Raw genomic sequence first — 18,441 nt, forward strand, 5'->3', positions numbered from 1 at the left:
TTCCATTGCTGCCCCCCCCAGTCTTTCTAAGTTAGAAACCAGAGTGTCTGGAGGCCCTGTGTACATTGTCCCGCACTCTCACATCCTCCATGCTCATTGAAATTATTGTGGAGATCCCCTCCAGAATATCTCCAAGGACCTCTGCCATGGTGTCTGGGTGTTCAACTGCATGCGAGTCAGCATCTCACCACAATAAAAGCAGAGTTTCGAATCTCAAGGAGAGAGTTGTACATGTCTGGACATGCAGACACCCAACTGAAAACACCTGTATGTACATGAAGGCAGAGCTAAGACCATAAGAATGTAAGAAGTGCCCCCTGGAAGAGACCAAGGCTCCGTGCAGTCCAGCTTCCTACTTCTCCCAGTGTGCAGCCCAACAAGCATCATATGAGGCAACCGTTCTCTTTTGTCTGTTCAGAGAATCAGAGTTTTGTAGTTCAGAGAATCAGAGTTATTCTGTGCCTGAGTTGGCATTTCCCTTAGCTGTTATGGCTAAGAGCACCCTTGACAGTCCTCTGCACCGTGAGCGTGGCTAATCCCCTCTCTAAGGCAGTGGGCACCACATCTATAAGTTCTGAGCAGAAGACAACAATAAGCGTTGGTGATGGATGTGAAGAACTTTGGATATTTGAAGCTGTCTTCTATGGAGCCAGAACTTCTCGTGATCTGGTTACATCATAAATAATGACATTATCCTGCACAATAATACACTTTGCAGATTGTAGAAAAGCAGCAGTACCACTGGGCTTTCTGGCTTTTGTCATAAACAGACTTAACATTTGAAAAGGTCCCATGATACCACAAACCCACATCACAGCAAGTTGCTCCCCTTGTCAGGAGTGACAAGCTGCACAAACCCTTCTTAAAATACAGCTATAGTTGGGGGAAATATCAGATAAGACCTCTCTGATGCAAAGGCTCTGATGCAAACACTGCCTTGTTTACAGACGCTGCCGTCCGTTGAGACACCTCTGAAGTATCTCAGGGCTCTTTGCTTCTAAGCTTAGATACTTTCACATGGAACCGAGTGCACGGAGTCAAATTTTCCTTCCACCCCAAAGGACTTTGGAGTGCTGATCCCCCACAGCCTGGTTGGCCTCCCATCTCATGCCAGCTGTTGCCACATCTGTACACCCTTACTTCACTGTCATCAACTGGCTCCTTGGTGAAAATGAAAAGAAACAAATCCTTAATCTGAAAAAAATGAAAATATGGGATTCAGCAAACTCCTAAACAAGGATGTTTATAATAAAACCTTCAGAGAAGCTGGGAAGCTGCAGTTATAAACAAATTTACTAAGAGTAAACAACATTGAACACAATGGGATTTACTTCTGAGTAAGTGCCATATTGACCTGAATAGAGACAGCCCCCAAATACAGGCCACGCTGCTAAAATGAGATTTCTTTGAAAGGAAAAAAATATAGCCATATACTGAAAAAGAATTACAGGAACACACAAACACACTTGTGAGAGTTTTTCAATTCCCAAAGAGTTGTTTTATTCATGTTAATAATCACTGCTCCCCCTCCATTTCTTTCAGTTCAAAGAAAGATGTTTTAGCCAGTTTAGTCATCACAGATTTCTTCATCTTTGTCACTTTCATTGTTGTTCTCTTCTTCCTGACCTTACCACAATATGTCATCTTCATTGCATTGGGAAGGCAGCATTTTCTGAAGTCATTGGCAACAGATTCAGACGATCTTCTTTCTCTTTCCATTGAAAACAACTTCCACAGCAGGTCCAGTGGCTTCTTAATTTTTTGGCTTGGTGAGAGGACATATTTTCTGAGCAAAAGTCAATCAGAGAACTGCATTTGGAAGTTGTCCTTGAAGGGCTTATTCACAACTCCCTTGAGGACTTGTAGCTGTAATGCAGTGTTTTTCAACCACTGTTCCGCGGCACACTAGTGTGCCGCGAGATGTTGCCTGGTGTGCCGTGGGAAAAATTGAAAAATTACTTTATATATAGTCAATATAGGCACAGAGTTAAATTTTTTAACATTTTCTAATGGTGGTGTGCCTCGTGATTTTTTTCATGAAACAAGTGTGCCTTTGCCCAAAAAAGGTTGAAAAACACTGCTGTAATGTCATTCCACCAGTGACAAAGCTGGATCTGGAAAGCCCCCCCCCCCCAATGCAAACCTGCTCCTTTGGGGATGGGCAGTTGGCCAAACTCTTGGATGTGGGAAGCATGTACCCAACATGCCTCCATCTGGCTGGGATTCAAGCTCCTCATCCATCCCACCACCACATCCAAGCATCATAACAGGAACGTAGAACGTGGTAGCCACCTCATGCATGTTGGTGTGCTGTGGCAATACTAAGTGCTGCTCTCTTGAGGGATGGTCTAGGTCTAGGAAACCTCATTTCAGCTGAGATGCGAGGGGGGGGCGGTGTTGCTGCATCTTCTGCACTGACATCAGGATGCACATCTGTCATCAAAGGGGGGGGGACAAGATTCCTTGGAGCCTCTGCAACTTGTGTAAGGTCCTACTGGCTCACATTCTCAAACATGCTTGGTCAGCAGTGATGCCCCTCCATGCAAAAGGTGCCTATCAGGAAACATTAAAATGAAAACAGCATTCCTCTCCCCATACTGCCACTCAGAGGCACTCCTGAGATTTCTGAGAGATTTCTGGGCACCACAGTTCAAGAAGGATACTGACAAGCTGGAACGTGTCCAGAGGAGGGCAACCAAAATGGTCAAAGGCCTGGAAATGATGCCTTATGAGGAACGGCTTAGGGAGCTGGGTATGTTTAGCCTGGAGAAGAGAAGGTTAAGGGGTGATCTGATAGCCATGTTCAAATATATAAAAGGATGCCATATAGAGGAGGGAGAAAGGTTGTTTTCTGCTGCTCCAGAGAAGCGGACACGGGGCAATGGATTCAAACTACAAGAAAGAAGATTCCACCTAAACATTAGGAAGAACTTCCTGACAGTAAGGGCTGTTGGACAGTGGAATTTGCTACCAAGGAGTGTGGTGGAGTCTCCTTCTTTGGAGGTCTTTAAGCGGAGGCTTGACAGCCATCTGTCAGGAATGCTTTGATGGTGTTTCCTGCTTGGCAGGGGGTTGGACTGGATGGCCCTGGTGGTCTCTTCCAACTCTAGGATTCTATGATTCTGGATTACTGAAAGTCACAACACAAAGGACACAATCTTTCTGTTTTTTTGCAGAGCTGTATGCCAGTGATAGCCATGACAATACCTGCCTGTTTCCAAATGACCCGCAGCCTTACTGCCTGGCCTTCTCAGAACTTTTCCAAAGCTGCTTCATTGTATCATAATATAGTGGGGTAGCTGCATCCCTAGCAGGCAACACTCCTATCTCATCATGATTTGCATATAAATCAATAACCCTGCACACCCACCCCAATTTTAAAAGCAGAATAGTAAGTTTCATCTGCTCAGAAGTGCTAACCCGGTTCATTTGGGCAGCATTTTCCCTGCTGTGCTCCATTGCGAGCAGCACCGGATTGCTTATAGATGCAAAGAAAATGGGTGGCTCATGCAGATGCAGAGGTATCTGAGCCAAGATTTGGTGACCAATTGTTCAAAACCACGTACCTTCTTTTGTGGCACTCTTACTATGATAAATTGCTAATTATCTTTATGATTGTGGAGAAAGGCACATTGGGTGGCTGGAGACATTATTTCACATAGAGAGAAAGAGACAGAGGCAGAGAGAAAGCAAACTCTCTAGGACAGGTGGGAGCCCATGGACTTCCAGATGCTGTTGGACTCCAACTCCCACCAGCCTCAGAAAGCCTCGGCAATGGTGAGGGATGAGAAGACTTGAGAGCTACAGGTCTCCCATTCCTGCTCTAAGAAAAGACCAGGTCTTGTTTTGCACCCCCCACCTAGAAACGCACAAACAGGGAGGGAAGGAGGGAGGATCTGAAAAATCAAAACACAAAAGCCACTCCCACATGCATTTGTGGCCTTTGCACATTGCTGACTACAAAAAACAAACTGTGGGTCCTTTTCCCAGGGTGGAAAAAAATGTGCCATGTTTGCCCAGTGTCAAAAATGTGTCACTGCTGCCATCCAGTGGCTGCACTCTGGAACTCCAGGGACTATTTCCTGGCAGTAGGCTGTGAGGTTTCTAGGGCAAGTTAGCCCTGGAGTCAGGTCTGTTTACTAACTAGTAATGTTGTCAGTATTGGGTGGTGGTGGGAAGACTCATTCAAACTCTGTCATGCAACCCTTTTGCCGCGAGCTCCCTGCATACAGCACCAGGATGGCAAGTCAGTCTGGCAGAATGGAGCCTCAACAAGGAATGGCAGAATTGAGGCCTCCCTCTTTGGTGGAAAGAGGTGTAGCTGCAGGCAGAAGCTCCCAGGTGCAATCCTGGACATCTCCAATAAGGTTTGGGGGAAAGTCCTTTATGAAACCCCAGAGAGCCACAGGGAAGGCACTACTGAGCCAGAGGGAGCAATGGTTGGACTCCATATTAGGCAAAAGAACAGAGGCAGTCTCTCTCTCTCTCTCTCTCTCTCTCTCTCTCTCTCTCTTAGAAGTAAGAAAAGGACCAAGTCACAGGAGCCCAATTAAGAGAGAGAGTGATCCAACCATGCACATGAATAAACAAGAACCTACCTACATTCTGATCAACAAAATGGCCGCTTATACCACCATCTTGATAACAGATTGTCTCTCTCTTGTAGAACCTCTTGCCATAGAATCTTAGAATCGTAGAGTTGGAAGGGATCCCCAAGGGTCATCTAGTCCAACCCCCATGCAATGCGGGAATCTCAGCTAAAGCATCCATGCAGAGGGCCATCCAACCTCCAAGGGAGGAGAGTCCACAACCTCTCAAGGGAAGCCTTTCCACTGCTGAACAGCTCCTACTGTCAGTAAGTGTTTCCAGATGTTTAGCTGGAATCCCCTTTCTTGTACTTTGAAGCCATTGCCTCAAGTCCTACCCTCTGGAGCAGGAGAAAACAAGCTTGCTCTGTCTTCCAAGCCTTTTAGAAACCTATTTGTCTGGGTTCCTGTGACTTTTCTCAGCTGAATGTAAGGCACCCTTTGTAGATGCCCATGAAAGACCACATGGGGGGGGGAACAGCATTGTGCCCCACCAGGGCACAGGCCGGCTGTGTTGCTGCAACCCCTCATGCATTTCTCAAGTAGGAAAGCGGGGGGGGGGGGTAAATTCACCCCCCCCCCCATGATCAAGAGGCCAGGACAGGCATTCTCTTCACTCCCTCTATCCCTGTTCTCCAGCTCAGGGATGGGGAACTTGTGGCACTTCAGAGTTTGCAGATTTTCCACCACTCAATGCTGACTGTTGGCCCCGTTTGCTGTGGCTGAGGAGAGTCCAGAAACCTCTGGAGAACCACAGCCGCCCCTTCCTTGCGCTTGAAAGAAAAGAAAGGAAGAACATTGCAGAGGCTGTGTGTTTGACTGAAGCATGGCTTAACTTGCAAAAACAAGGATTAAGTTTTTTGTTTTTGCAGGGTCCAGGTGACTTCTCGGCACACATGCCAGGTTCTGCCCATTGCAGCTGCGGAACATTGAGGGGGCCTGGACCCTCCTTGAAAATTTGGGGGCCTCAGCCCCCTGGCCCCCCTAGATGGTGCCCCTGCCTCTTGGAATCAAAATGGCAGGCTGTAGCCCTCATCCCCATGCAATCCAGATTTTTCTTTTCTGGGGAAAATGCATTAAGTGTGCAAAGCTGTTTCCAATGTGGCTTTCAATATTCTAGCGATCCATTTGCCGTATTAAGTCCCTATCTGGAAGCCCAGAGCAAACCGACCAGCCCATGGCAGCCCACTTCCCAGCTTGCTTCCGGCTTTTCATTTTATGCTGTGCTCTGGCGTCCCAGGGAGAGCCGACTGGACCTGGGAGCAGCAGGGCCGGGACAACTTAGCAAGAGCCATGTCTGCTGAAACCTGGGAATTTGGGTTGATGTAAACCTGAAGCAGATGCTGGCAGACAGTGAGCAGGAGGGTGTTGCGGACAAAGTGGGGAGGGGTCACCCATTCAAATCACAGGAACCTGATCGGATCAAGCTGAGCGTTACGCTGCAGGGACTGGCAGCAGAGTAGTGCTGAAGTGAAAAGGCAAACCAGAACGGGCCCACACCACAGCATCAATTACTGACATCAGTATCCCCAAACACCTGCCAAAATACGGCAGGAAACCTCCATTTTCCTTTGTCTGGAGGAACCATCCTGTTTGACAGCAAGCCTGTTAAACTTTAAATCCCGCTTAGGAAAGAGCAGCCCCTCCAGGGGACATAGAGGAGGAGCAGGCAGAGCTCAGTGTCACCCCTCTCTAAGGCACACCCGCCCCAAGGGAAACCTCCAATTCAGCCAGTTCTGAATGGGGAAGGGCACAGGAACTCACTTAAAAAAAGACAATTGCTTTTACTGGGCTCCAACCAAATAAAGTTATTATACGGTGAGATAGGGGAGGGGACCTGAGTCGTGACATGGGCAGAACAGAGGACCACCGTCCTGGCAGCCACCTTGAACAAGAGTGCACATCTTATGAAACACCTTGACATTCCTTTGACCTGAACTTCTTGTATTGTAGTTGAAATATACCGTACTCAGAGTCAAGTGTGAATTTCATGCTCTTTATTCAGCTCATAGTAGCAATGAATGGATCTTTCCCCAAAACGTCTGCTATGTATACATTATTTACACAATGGGCCCCACGTGATTGGCTAATTCCGGGCTACTCCTGTAGGCCAATCAGGTTGTGGATTCACTTCCTCCAGGAGCCTGATTGGCTGCTCTTGCAGGCCAATCAGGTAGCTGATTCACTTCCACCTGGAGCTGGATTGGGTGGCTCCTGCGGACCAATCAGACTGCTGCATTCTGGATCCTATTGTTCTAGGATTCAGCTCAGTACATAACAGTAGTGGATCAGGGATCTGTTCCGGCATGGATATCAATAACTATTGGGTTACTTTACAGATAGTGGTAATCTCTTGTTTTTAACTGATGTATAGGATAGTATCACAAATGCCACTTCCTGGGCAGCTTGTGAAATGAGCGCAGGGTGCGGCCCTCCAGCTCAGGAGATGCTCTGACCTTCGAGCCACAGCCTCCCCACTCAGCCCGCTTTGGGGATAAGTTTGCAACTGGGAAAGCCATTCTCTGATGCCAAAAGAGATGCAAAGGGCTTGATAAATAGCACATGTAGGATGTGATTCTGTTTCTGACTTCTTTTGCCCGCAAGTATGAAAGCAGGGGCTCTTTCCCCCCACAGAGGAGCATAACAGGATCTATTTGATGTGGCAGAGTTTCCTATTGAGAGGTGTGAAGTGTGTCATGCACACCACAAAGCTCCCTCTGGCTTAGACTTGCCTACTTCGGGTGTGAGGCAGTTTCAGGAAGTGCAAACTGCAGGGGGGGGGGGTGCTTAACCCTTTCTTCTCTGGAGCAAAGAGTTCCTGTACAAAACACAGGGCATATTGCTTCCCTCCTGCTTGCAACATTAGGGTGAGACTTGGGCATGAGAGGGTGGAAATCCTTGCCTCAGTTGCATCTCATCTCAGATCTTCCTTGCTGCCTTGTCTGTCTAGAGCTGTAGAGTCAGTCACAAGGTGGCTCCGCAAAGTCTTGCCGGCTGCCTACCGTTTGTATAACAGACCAGTGTGCTAGTTAACTGTGATCCAACCATCATCTAATAAAGGGCTCCAGACCCAACTCTCTGAAATGATAGGCAAGGGGTGCTGTGGCAATGCCTTGTTTTCTTTTGGGGGAGGCAGATGTGCTTGGTGGATCCCAACTGCTTCCCGGAGAAGCATCCCATACACTATAAAGATAGTGTTGTGAGTTTGGGGGATGCCTGAGTCCCTTCTACAGTAATCCCTGGATCCAGCAAGGATTCAGTTGCTGGAATAGCCAGGCCAGCTTCTTGGTAATGACCCTCTAAGTATATGTCATTAAGCTAACAAAGGAAGTGGCTCTGTGCCAGAGATCAAATGGGTGCCCTGCCCCCCCCCAGTAGCTTGTAGTTAGAAGGACAAAACACCAGAGTTGTGTGAGAGAGCTAGAAGCAGGCTGCAGACTGAAGCCTAAGAGGGAGAGACATGCTTGATTTCTGCTTGAATCTAAGGCTGTGGCTATGGGGAAAGCACAGCCTTCTGGGGTGTTAATGCTGTGAGCCCCTCCATCATAGGCCCAGCTTGTAGATATGTGTAAATAAACCGTATATCCTAAAGACACCACAGTCTCCGCTGCCCCTTATTCCAGGGAAACCAAACTTGGGGGAAACACCTGCAACCCCTGGCATCTTGCACCGCTCAGATGTTTTTCTTTTTGTGTGGGGGCAAAAATATATTCACCCCAGACTGCAGCCTCTATGACTTGAATGCTTTTTGGCCTGGACCCCTTTTCCCATCACAGGTGAAATGTTCAAGGGCTAGTTGACATGGCTAGTGGAATGAGGTGATATGAAGAAGAAGAAGTAGAAGAAGAGGAGGAGGAGGAGGAGGAGGAGTTTGGATTTGATATCCCACTTTATCAGTACCCAAAGGAGTCTCCAAGCAGCTAACATTCTCCTTTCCCTTCCTCCCCCACAACAAGCACTCTGTGAGGTGAGTGGGGCTGAGAGACTTCAGAGAAGTGTGACTAGCCCAAGGTCACCCAGCAGCTGCATGTGGAGGAGCCGAGACGTGAACCCGGTTCACCAGATTACGAGTCTACCTCTCTTAACCACTACACCACACTGGCTGCTATGATGCTGCTTCAGGCTACAGTGGAAAGTTGCAGGCTCCCCCCCCCCCCAAAAGCAACTCTTTCCTAGTGCAAGTCAAAGCAGAAGAAAAGTCTAGCACATCAGGGACAGAGATCAGCTGTGTTCATCCTTTACTTGGAGGGAGGCAGTTGTTTGTAGGCAACGGCAGACTGAAATGGTGCAGCTCAGTCTTCTGTCAGCTCTGCTCACCCCAGATGCTTGAAGGGGCTGCCAATTGGTGGTGGTGGTGTGTTCTCTCTCTCTCTCTCTCTCTCTCTCTCTCTCTCTCTCTCTCTCTCTCTCTCTCTCTCTCTCAGCATTTGGAACTACTGTTTTGACTAAAATTAGCCCTTTCAAGTCAGATTCTCATTGACACTAAGGTTACATCATGTCTTTTGCCACATCAAAAGATACTACTTGTAATGGTTTGTACTTTAACGAATTTGGGCTTAGGTGTTTGAAACAGCAGGCTTAGCATCAGAAAGTGAGCTGGCCGTGCTCATTCAGAGAGGTAATTTCTCTCTCAATAATTTCACAGCCTGGCTAAGGGTTGTCCTGTTGTGACTGATTCATAATTAAAGTTTACTTCCCACAGCACCAAAGTCTACAAGGAAGATCTGGCTAGGAAAATGCTTACATATTCCAAGAAGAGCTCCTTTTAATAAATGGGCAGGAAAGCCAAATTTAGAAGAGAAACGTTTAGTCTCCAGGTCCAAGGTTATAGTCCAGCCATCAGATTTCCTTGAAACCAGCTCTAGAATAAGTAAGTCCCAGCCAGGGCTTTCAAGTGGGTATTTCTTTCTTATTAATGCTTCCAATCCACCTAGACCAGACAATGAGATACAAATATGTACAGTGTTGTGCTGCACTTTTCAGCAGACGGAAAGTTCTGTAACCGAAGGAAAGGTCTCCTGACCAAGGGCCCCACTTCCTGAGAAACCAAGCTTACTGAGAAACTAAACCAGAGTGAGCCAATTCTTGCAGACTGAGGTCAGAAACTGGCATCTCTCCGCCGTCGTTCAAAGAAATGCAATTCCCCGAAGCAAGCAAAAGGCTAGTTCCTGCAGAGTGAAGCACTCGGCCCTCGTCTGGGTGGGCGTCCACAGTTTTCCATTCATGAGCCAGGCCTTGCCCTCCCCTCCCTCTCCCAGCTCAGAATAGACACAGTTGGCTATTAAATGAGCATTCAGTCCAATTTGTTTGTGGGGAGACTAGATGACATCGCATCAAAACCATTGTTATTCCACACGTTCCACTACATTTGCTTGTCACTCTGCTTAATGTGCTCCATAATTTAAAATATTTTGAGGAAGCAGGGTTGTTGTGCAAGAGCTCCTAATCAACTATAGCTGTGCAACCTGAATTTGCAAGTATGTGACTGAATCCCAGCCAAAAACAGTGATAATCTCAAAATACCCCAAGTTCCCCACATCTTCATCTCCATGTTACTTTCTGGGTTGTGAATAATGCCCGCCCCCCTCCAGACTGAAGAGATCCCAAAACATTGAGAGTATTCACCTGCCAGAATATTTTCAGCCTCTTTAATTTCTTAGCAATCTCTCCAAACAAAAATCATTCTAAATTTTCCCCCAGAGTTGAGGAAACCCAAAATGCATAGGAACTACTAGTCCCATTTGAAGTTTCATGACCATGTTCATCTTAAAGTGCTTCAGGCGGTGCTGGGTTCGGGGATGCTGAGGATGGTGCCAGTGATTCGCAGTACTTTGTGGGGCTCAAGGAGCTGCATCTTTGCCTGCCTCCGAGCACAGAGAGAAGCGGGAAAGTGGGTTTTGGTTTTGGGTTGAGAGTTGGCTAACTCTAGAGCCAAAGAGGTAGGCTGGAAAAGGGTGGCTTAGATTTCTGGCACTGGGGGAAGTTTTAAAAGTGTGACTGATGAATGACGGCAACCCAATGGGCCTTCACTTGATGGGAACGCCTGGGAAGCTGCAGCACAGACATAAGTGCTGGATGGAACCAGACCAGCAGCTAGGTGGTCACACATTAGGAACTCACAGAAGAAGAAGAAGAAGAAGAAGAGTTTGGATTTGATATCCCGCTTTTCACTACCCGAAGGAGTCTCAAAGCGGCTAACATTCTCCTTTCCCTTCCTCCCCCACAACAAACACTCTGTGAGGTGAGTGGGGCTGAGAGACTCCAGAGAAGTGTGACTAGCCCAAGGTCACCCAGCAGCTGCATGTGGAGGAGTGGAGACGCGAACCCGGTTCCCCAGATAACGAGTCTACCGCTCTTAACCACTACACCACACTGGCGTAGAACATTTCTGCTCCCTTCACACCTCAGCTGCCACACAACCAAAGAACATCTCTTCAAATATGGATCCAAATTGGGCTGTTACATTTGGTCAATAGGGACAGGTTTTTATGCCGCAAAATCCCTGCTTTGCCCAAATGGAGGATTTCCTGGCACCCTTTGGCAAAACAAGTCATGTGCGGTTCAAGGTTGTTTGTCTCTGAAGGAATCCAGCAGGAAAAGTCGACCCTCAGTTTAAATCTGTGGAGATCCACTTCAGGCCTTCTTTGAACATCTCAGTGTAAAAAGTGAAGTCATGGAGTCCAATTGGCTTCCTAGAGAAGCAGCGTTTGTAGTCCATAAGCTGTCCCAGATAATTTTCATGTTGCTCAGAATTTTCACATAGCCTATACGATGAATGCTAGTCTTCCACCCACCCCTAAAGCATATATAAGCCAAAGAAGGTTTTTGACTCCTCAGGATTCACCAGTGTAACTTCTGAGACACTCACATACAGGCTGTCCTGCCTGGAAAGGTTGAACAAAGCACCCAAATAGCTGCTTCTGCCCCACATGTGCCTGGCCACGCAGTAGCTCATCTTTCGGTCCTCCATCAGCACCTGGATATCAGGATAAGATGGGTTTCTTTTGAAAACCACATGGTCAAGAGGCTGGGGGGTGCAGGCCCCACCCCGGAAGAACACTTTGGAGTACACGAAGTAGAGGCCAGCTTCATCGATCACCAAGCCCCTGTTTTCATACTGAACACCAGAAATGAAGGCGTGTCCATACGTACTTTCCCATTCCAGTGGGAGCGATCGTTGGTTTGCTTTGCCTAGAAACACGGAATGTCATGGTGAAAATAAGAAGACAACAAGCAGTTTTCTCAGACCCAAATATTTTTCCTAATATTTTTGAACACAGCAAAATGACCTTTATGTCCACTCTGAAGAATGCTGACTTTGCTCTTAGCAGTGTGGGTGTCAGTTATTCTCTCTGCTGACTGAGAACCTTGAACCTGAAAGCCTGCTACTCTCTCAAGACAAAATGCGACAAAGGTGGGGCTCTCTTCAAGTCTCCATTTCTCTACCTGCTAATATGCCAGAGCTTCAGCATGCCTTCTCTGCCACCCACCCCAGCTGCCCTGATCCTGCTAACTCTGGCCCATGGCAAACACTTTCTGATCAGCTGTTAGGTCTTGCTTGGAACTCTGGGTTTTGGTCATTGCAGCCCGATTTCTCCGCTTCTAGACTGATGCCAGGGCTGCCATGGCTCACATCTGTTCTGCGCTAGTTCCTGCAAAAAGTACTTTGGTGTTGTGAGCCTTGGACAAGATCCGGCAAAAAATGTCCATGCTTATCCAAGTTTGGCATTGCCATCTCCACTCCAGTCCTTGATTTGGAAAGGAGGGTTGTCATTTGTCTCCGCTTGCCAGTGTGCCAGCTCACATTGAACTAGAATGGCAAAGCCCAGTGAACATTCCAGGGGCACGAATGCAGGCACAGAGGTGCCTCTCAAACGGCACACACCTGCCTTCAACCAGAGCTCAAGGGCTGATCTTTGGCTGAGGAGGCTTATTTGACTGATAGTCTGGAGGCTCCCCACCGTCAGTGGCGTAGCAAGGGAGGGGCGATGGGGGACGGGGTGCCTGGGTTCCAGGGGAGGGGGTGACACTCGGCGGCCCTTCCCGCCAAACCTCAAGCTGAGCCCCGCCACCCAGCACCCCGTCCATGCTGCTCCATGGACAGCCGAGGCAGCCCCACGAGCTGCTGCTTTCTGGGATGCGCAGTGCATCCGAGTCGGTGCCACTGCTCTTGCGGTGACCGAGTGAGCCGCTAAGCGAGCGGCAGCCCCTGGGGCCTCCCTGTCCATAAAGCAGCACAGACGGGGCAGCCCCACGCTCCCCGCTCGGCAGCTCGCCCGGTCGCCGCGGCGGGCCGGATGGACTGTGCATGCACAGCATTTCTGCACATGCGCAGTCCTTCCGACATGTGTCACGACGTCACGGCGCACATGTCGCAACACACTCGTCACGACGCCCCACCCCCAGGGGGGTGCCTCCGCGCGCCGCCATGGGCAGCCAAGAGGCTTCCTACGCCCCTGCCCACCATTGCCTTAGGAACAGTTTAACAGATGTGTTAAATCTTGATAAATTTATAAAGGGGCTGCACAGAGTACTTGTGTGTGCGCGTGTGTGTGCTCTTGCTGGTGTATTTCCTGTCTGCTGATGAAGCACTAAGCCAGAAATGAGAGAAGCAGCTGTACCAAATTGCCCTTGAAAGCCACACACATTTGATTGCTGGGGGTCAAGCGGATTTATGAGGAGATGCTGCCTGAACGTGGAACTTAAGATTCTTCCAATGCAGGAATGTGCTGCTCCCTCACTGTGCCCCCTCCCCCACTTCAGCCATGCACAGAACTTGGCAACAGGGATGGCATTCTGCAAGCCATTGCTGCGCATCTTCTCTGCTCAAGGCAACGCCACACACCAGAAGCAATGGGGCAGGCCGGGTGTCGCCTCTTGTGCTTTTGCCACCCTGCCTCATGGCTTGGACGGCTCTCTTCCAATGCTACAAACAGGCGGCAGCCGGAGAGCAGCAAATGGGAGATTGCAACTACCCAACCCAGTTAAAGAATGACCAATGTCATGCTTGGTAAAACTTGTCCTTCTGTGCAGCTCTTAAGAGTACAGGATATGTCGCTTGAGGGCTGAGTGCTCTCATCTGGACAAGGACTTCAGCCCAGAGCCAGAGAATCTTATCTCTTCCATCTCAAAAGCAGTGGGAGAGAAATGTGTGATTTGGTGCAAAGAGGAATACTTAAGCATCTCCCAGTCTTCCACTTCTCCCCCTGTAGTCCCTTTTCCAGACATTTTGCTCAGTCCAAGATGGGAGAAAAATTCAGGGGGAGAAGTGGCAGAGAGGGTTAAGTCAGGCACTTTCCCTGACCTGTTCCAAAGCACATCCTTTCCCATTAGTTTTGAGAGACTGCAAAGTATCTGAGTTGGTTATGAAAACCAGTTTCCAAAGTACAGTTCAGCCAGTTCAGTAGTTTCCTCAGCTACAGCTCTTTTTTTCCTTTTTTTTCTTTTTTGCCCTCGCTGTTTGCAGGATTGTTTTCTATGCGTTTTGCTGCCCACCTGTCAAGTGTGCTCTCCTCTTGACTTTCTTTTCCGCTGTTCCATTCAGAAATCCTACATTGCAATAGAGAAGAGGGCAAGTAACACATTACACCTTTCCAACAGAGAGAAGAAATGGAAAGGGGTAGCAGTGAGGTCAGCTCTGGAGAAATTGAGAGGTGTGATCCAGCCAAAGTGAAGCACATTTTGGTCACACCCATTTCAATGAGAATTATGCCACTGTGTGCCATAGGCTTTACCTCCCCCCCCCCAGGCCTTTTGCGCTGAAATCAATGGGATCATCTACAAGTGCTAAACTTAAGCAGGATCTGTGGCCCTGTGCTTATCTTTCAGAGGCAATTGTGCTTTAGGGTGGGCAGCCCTTGAGGTGCAGTATGAGTGCTTAACATTTCATTTCCCTCAGCAGACCAGTTTATGGACTGGATGCTGTTTGCCTATGACTGAACTAGAACTCGGAGCTTTGGAACTTGTCTTCTAAGCTTATTTGTTTTATTCCTGAGTCCCCTCCCATGAGGCACCTCAAACTGATTTTCAAATACCTTATTCTACCTTCTGGCTGCTCCCCCAACCCAGGACTACCGGTAATCTGTTTCCCAGCAAACACACTGAGATCCTTACATGCAGTGTCAGCACAGAAGCAACATGTTACATTGGTCATGCCCAACGTTTTTCTCAAACTTCTCAGCTCTCTGTTTTCAAATTGGTTTGGGACAATGGCACATCTCCAAATCCATTGTGGATCCCCGAGGGCTTTCTCGCAGTGCAGGTCTTAGCTGGTTGGAAGAAGAAGTCCCCATCTCCCTAGAGCTGAATGTTCTCCACCTCCCATAACACAAGAGCTGGACTTCAAACTCAGGCTGATGGCACCCAGCACCACTAGCAGACCACAGATTTTTCTGATGAAACCATTTTGAAATCAATACATTTCTGTTTAAAAGGTTGTAAACAGCAACAAACTGTTCTGTATCAAAATATTATATGCCAGACAGTAAGAGAAATGGCTCTCAAGTGTGCTATAATCTCTCTCTATATCATCTGCCCGATGCAGATGAAACAGACCTGTCCAGAAATCCCCAAAGCAGCAAAAGCTCTGGGGATCCAGAAATAACTGGAAGAGAGAAGTCCATCTTCAACTAGCATGGACTGGTACTTCAACGCAGCCATTTCATTCAACATTTCACTCTTCAGGTAATAAGCAAAGATATCCAAAGTGGCCCAAGTTTCTTTAAGTCAATGGCAAGAAGAAGAAGCTCTAGAAATAGGCAACTGTGATTCCAGATGAAAGAAACTTTATGAGAACTGCAAGTGCAGACAGAGCAGCCCAGGCACAACCACCCATTTTGCTCTGCTCTCCCCCTCTCCCGGCCATCCCTGGACAAGGACTTCTCACCTTTGAGCATCTCAGGAGATTGAGGCACCTGCCCGGAGCAGGAAAGCTGTGGAGGTAAAAGGCAGACGTTCACACTTGGGAATAAAAATCACCCTGTTCCCCTTTCAACTGAGGGCTCCATCTTCAGGAGCTGCCAATCCAGGGTCCCTGGGTGCCCTTCCCCCAAGTGGTGTGTGCCACTCGCAGGTCTCCTCTGGTATTTCTGTGCCTCCATTTACCTCTCTCAGAGCATCTAGTTCCTGCTGCAGGTGGAAGATCTGAAACATTGCAAGCCCAACCCCAGTGAGGGCCAGAAGGGCCAGCAGAGAAGCCACCAGGAAACAGAGGCATGTGCCATCTTTTTGGTTCTGCTTCTTCCTTTCGGTCTCTGGCACAGGCAGAGCAGGGCGAATGTCCCGATGGGGCGCAAACCTGATGGGACACAGTCCTGAAGGGGCACACTCAGAGTTAGAAACTCCACTGCTGCTTGTCCAGAAGACCTGGGGATAAATGCAGTGCTGGTTCTGCTGCCTGGCAGGCACAGCCATGTCTCTGGATTCCTCACTTGCTCCCGCCAGCCAAGCTCAGATGCTGCGTCAGAGAAGGGTTCTCTTCCTGTGCTGTGTCCCCAGACGTCACCTGCACCCACCACTGAAAAGCCTCTTGGGCTGACACCAGAAAACCTCAGAGAGCTTCCACCCACTGCTTAGATGCAAGATACCTGACGCCTGCCTGCACAGAGCACAGCAGGGAGCAGGAGCAGTTCTTGTGCAAAGTGGACCCAAACACCATATGCATTCAGAGACAAACACTGCAAACACGGACCTTTTGAGCAAAAAGCAAAATACAGTTTTGCTTCCTGTTCATTTTTTGTTCAAATTCTGTCTCTTACTTGGTAGACCTTTGTTTTCGGTTTCCCACCTTAAAACTTGATTGTTTCTTCAGACTTCTGCTGCCTGCATTTTCCTCCTAGCCTAGTATTTTGATCTGGCTGCTTTCCTGGCAGCGGACACGGAGCAATGGATTCAAACTACAAGAAAGAAGATTCCACCTAAACATTAGGAAGAACTTCCTGACAGTGAGAGCTGTTCGGCAGTGGAATTTGCTGCCAAGGAGTGTGGTGGAGTCTCCTTCTTTGGAGGTCTTTAAGCGGAGGCTTGACAGCCAGCTATCAGGAATGCTTTGATGGTGTTTCCTCCTTGGCAGGGGGTTGGACTGGATGGCCCTTGGGGTCTCTTCCAACTCTATGATTCTATGATTCTATGATTTATTTATTTTGGAAGCGACTGCAATCCTTCTCCTCCTCTTTGCTCCTTCTGGGTTCTCCTCCTCTTTGAGAAGCCTCTTTATTTACTTCTGGCCTCCAAAGTGCAAATATGAAATGAGCTTCCTCTTGCGATTTGTTTGCTTCTACTCACTCTTATTTTTAAACCAAACCACATCTAGCCTTTCTTGTCTCTTTGATGTCTCCTAGAAGTCGATAAGGGAACACCCCCTGACTTTTGCATTGCAGGATGATTCATAGGAGAGGCAACAACTTTTGACATACCCAGCTGTTTTCTTATTTGCTCTAGTGAGAGCCTGAATGCTTTTGAATTTTTTTGCTGAAGTGCCTAAGTATCTGGGCAGAGATATCCTGTGCTGCTACAGATCTTCTTGTAATGCCAACGCACTCTTGTTGGGATCCTCTGCACTCCTAGCAGCAAAGATGTCAGAAAAACAATACCACTGGAAAGTGGAAATAGCACGGTAAACAATGAAGTGTACCCCCAACACTGATGGCAACACTGATGGCCACTCCAGCAATCACGGCAGCACAGTGCAGAGAGCGTGACGGCCATCCACATTTATAGCAGAACACTTCCATGACACAAAACACCACCGAGTACAGAAAACTCTTCCTCTTGGACACAAGCACCATGGACTCCCATCTGGTGCAGGAATGCTCTGAGTGGGTGTTTGCATCTCCGTCTACCCCCAGCTATGCCCCCCGCCCCCGCCAGCCACCCTCTTGACAGGCAACCTTAGCAATGCACCTCTGCCAGCCATAGCTCCCTTGAGGCAGGGAACATGCGTGAAGAGGCTGTGGCCTCCCTGGAAAAGGGTTCAAGCTCTACTGGGGGAACACTTTCCACAATGAGGAGATAGCACAAACCAGGCTGTGAGACTCCCAATACGTCCGCATGCTGAGATAGCAAACTGTATAGAGGTGCTTGAGTGAGCAAAGGCCGGCCAGCGACCATCACATTGGAGGCACAGAAGGGAGCAGGTAGGACCAGGACACATTCGATAGAGCAGGTCTCTCACTCTACAGCAACAAGAGAAGTGGGCAGGGAAAGCAGACTTCGTGGGGCATCGGAAATCATCCAGGGCACAGGCTGCCAGCCACCTCTCGGGACCAAGTGGGGTGGTAATCTGAGCTCTAGTCTGTCAGCACAGCACATATTCGTGTAGCTGTAGGTCCTAGCTTTGAACCCTGGATGTGGTCTCCTGGCTCAAAGGGCAGGGAGGGGACACCCCTGTCCCAGCAGCACACACACAGGGTGGTGCTAGAGCCAGGACGACTGGGGAGTGGACTAAGTGCTCCACAAGGGAGGTAATAGTACCACTGTATTCCGCTGTGGTCAGACCTCACCTGGAATACTGTGTCCAGTTCTGGGCACCACAGTTCAAGAAGGATACTGACAAGCTGGAACGTGTCCAGAGGAGGGCAACCAAAATGGTCAAAGGCCTGGAAACGATGCCTTATGAGGAACGGCTTAGGGAGCTGGGTATGTTTAGCCTGGAGAAGAGAAGGTTAAGGGGTGATATGATAGCCATGTTCAAATATATCAAAGGATGTCATATAGAGGAGGGAGAAAGGTTGTTTTCTGCTGCTCCAGAGAAGCGGACACGGAGCAATGGATTTAAACTACAGGAGAGAAGATTCCTCCTAAACATTAGAAAGAACTTCCTGACAGTCAGAGCTGTTGGACAGTGGAATTTGCTGCC

General features: G+C 48.5%; 1 protein-coding gene across 1 annotated transcript; it reads right to left on the reverse strand.

Moving 5' to 3' along the window:
• Positions 1–10,973: 10,973 nt before the first annotated feature.
• On the reverse strand, positions 10,974–16,160 carry FASLG (Fas ligand). Its single transcript, XM_033150994.1, has 4 exons — positions 15,690–16,160; positions 15,472–15,517; positions 14,082–14,135; positions 10,974–11,777 (listed from the first exon to the last, which is right to left on the reverse strand). The coding sequence occupies exons 1-4, from the start codon at positions 15,996–15,998 to the stop codon at positions 11,383–11,385; spliced, it is 804 nt and encodes a 267-aa protein (XP_033006885.1). The 5' UTR covers positions 15,999–16,160; the 3' UTR covers positions 10,974–11,382.
• Between the last annotated feature and the right edge of the window lie 2,281 nt (positions 16,161–18,441).

The sequence above is a fragment of the Lacerta agilis genome, chromosome 6, assembly GCF_009819535.1.
Source record: "Lacerta agilis isolate rLacAgi1 chromosome 6, rLacAgi1.pri, whole genome shotgun sequence".
In the NCBI taxonomy this organism is placed as follows: Eukaryota; Metazoa; Chordata; class Lepidosauria; order Squamata; family Lacertidae; genus Lacerta; species Lacerta agilis.

Bases quoted from the DNA above. Each gene is read 5' to 3' on its own strand.
- FASLG (XM_033150994.1), bottom strand. From the start codon at position 15,998: ATGGCTGTGCCTGCCAGGCAGCAGAACCAGCACTGCATTTATCCCCAG. The intron at 14,136-15,471 runs GTGAGAAGTCCT...ATTGCAATGTAG, and splicing joins ATCTCCTGAGATGCTCAAAG to GATTTCTGAATGGAACAGCG. The intron at 11,778-14,081 runs GTGGGCAGCAAA...CCGTGTTTCTAG, and splicing joins GAGGAGAGCACACTTGACAG to GCAAAGCAAACCAACGATCG.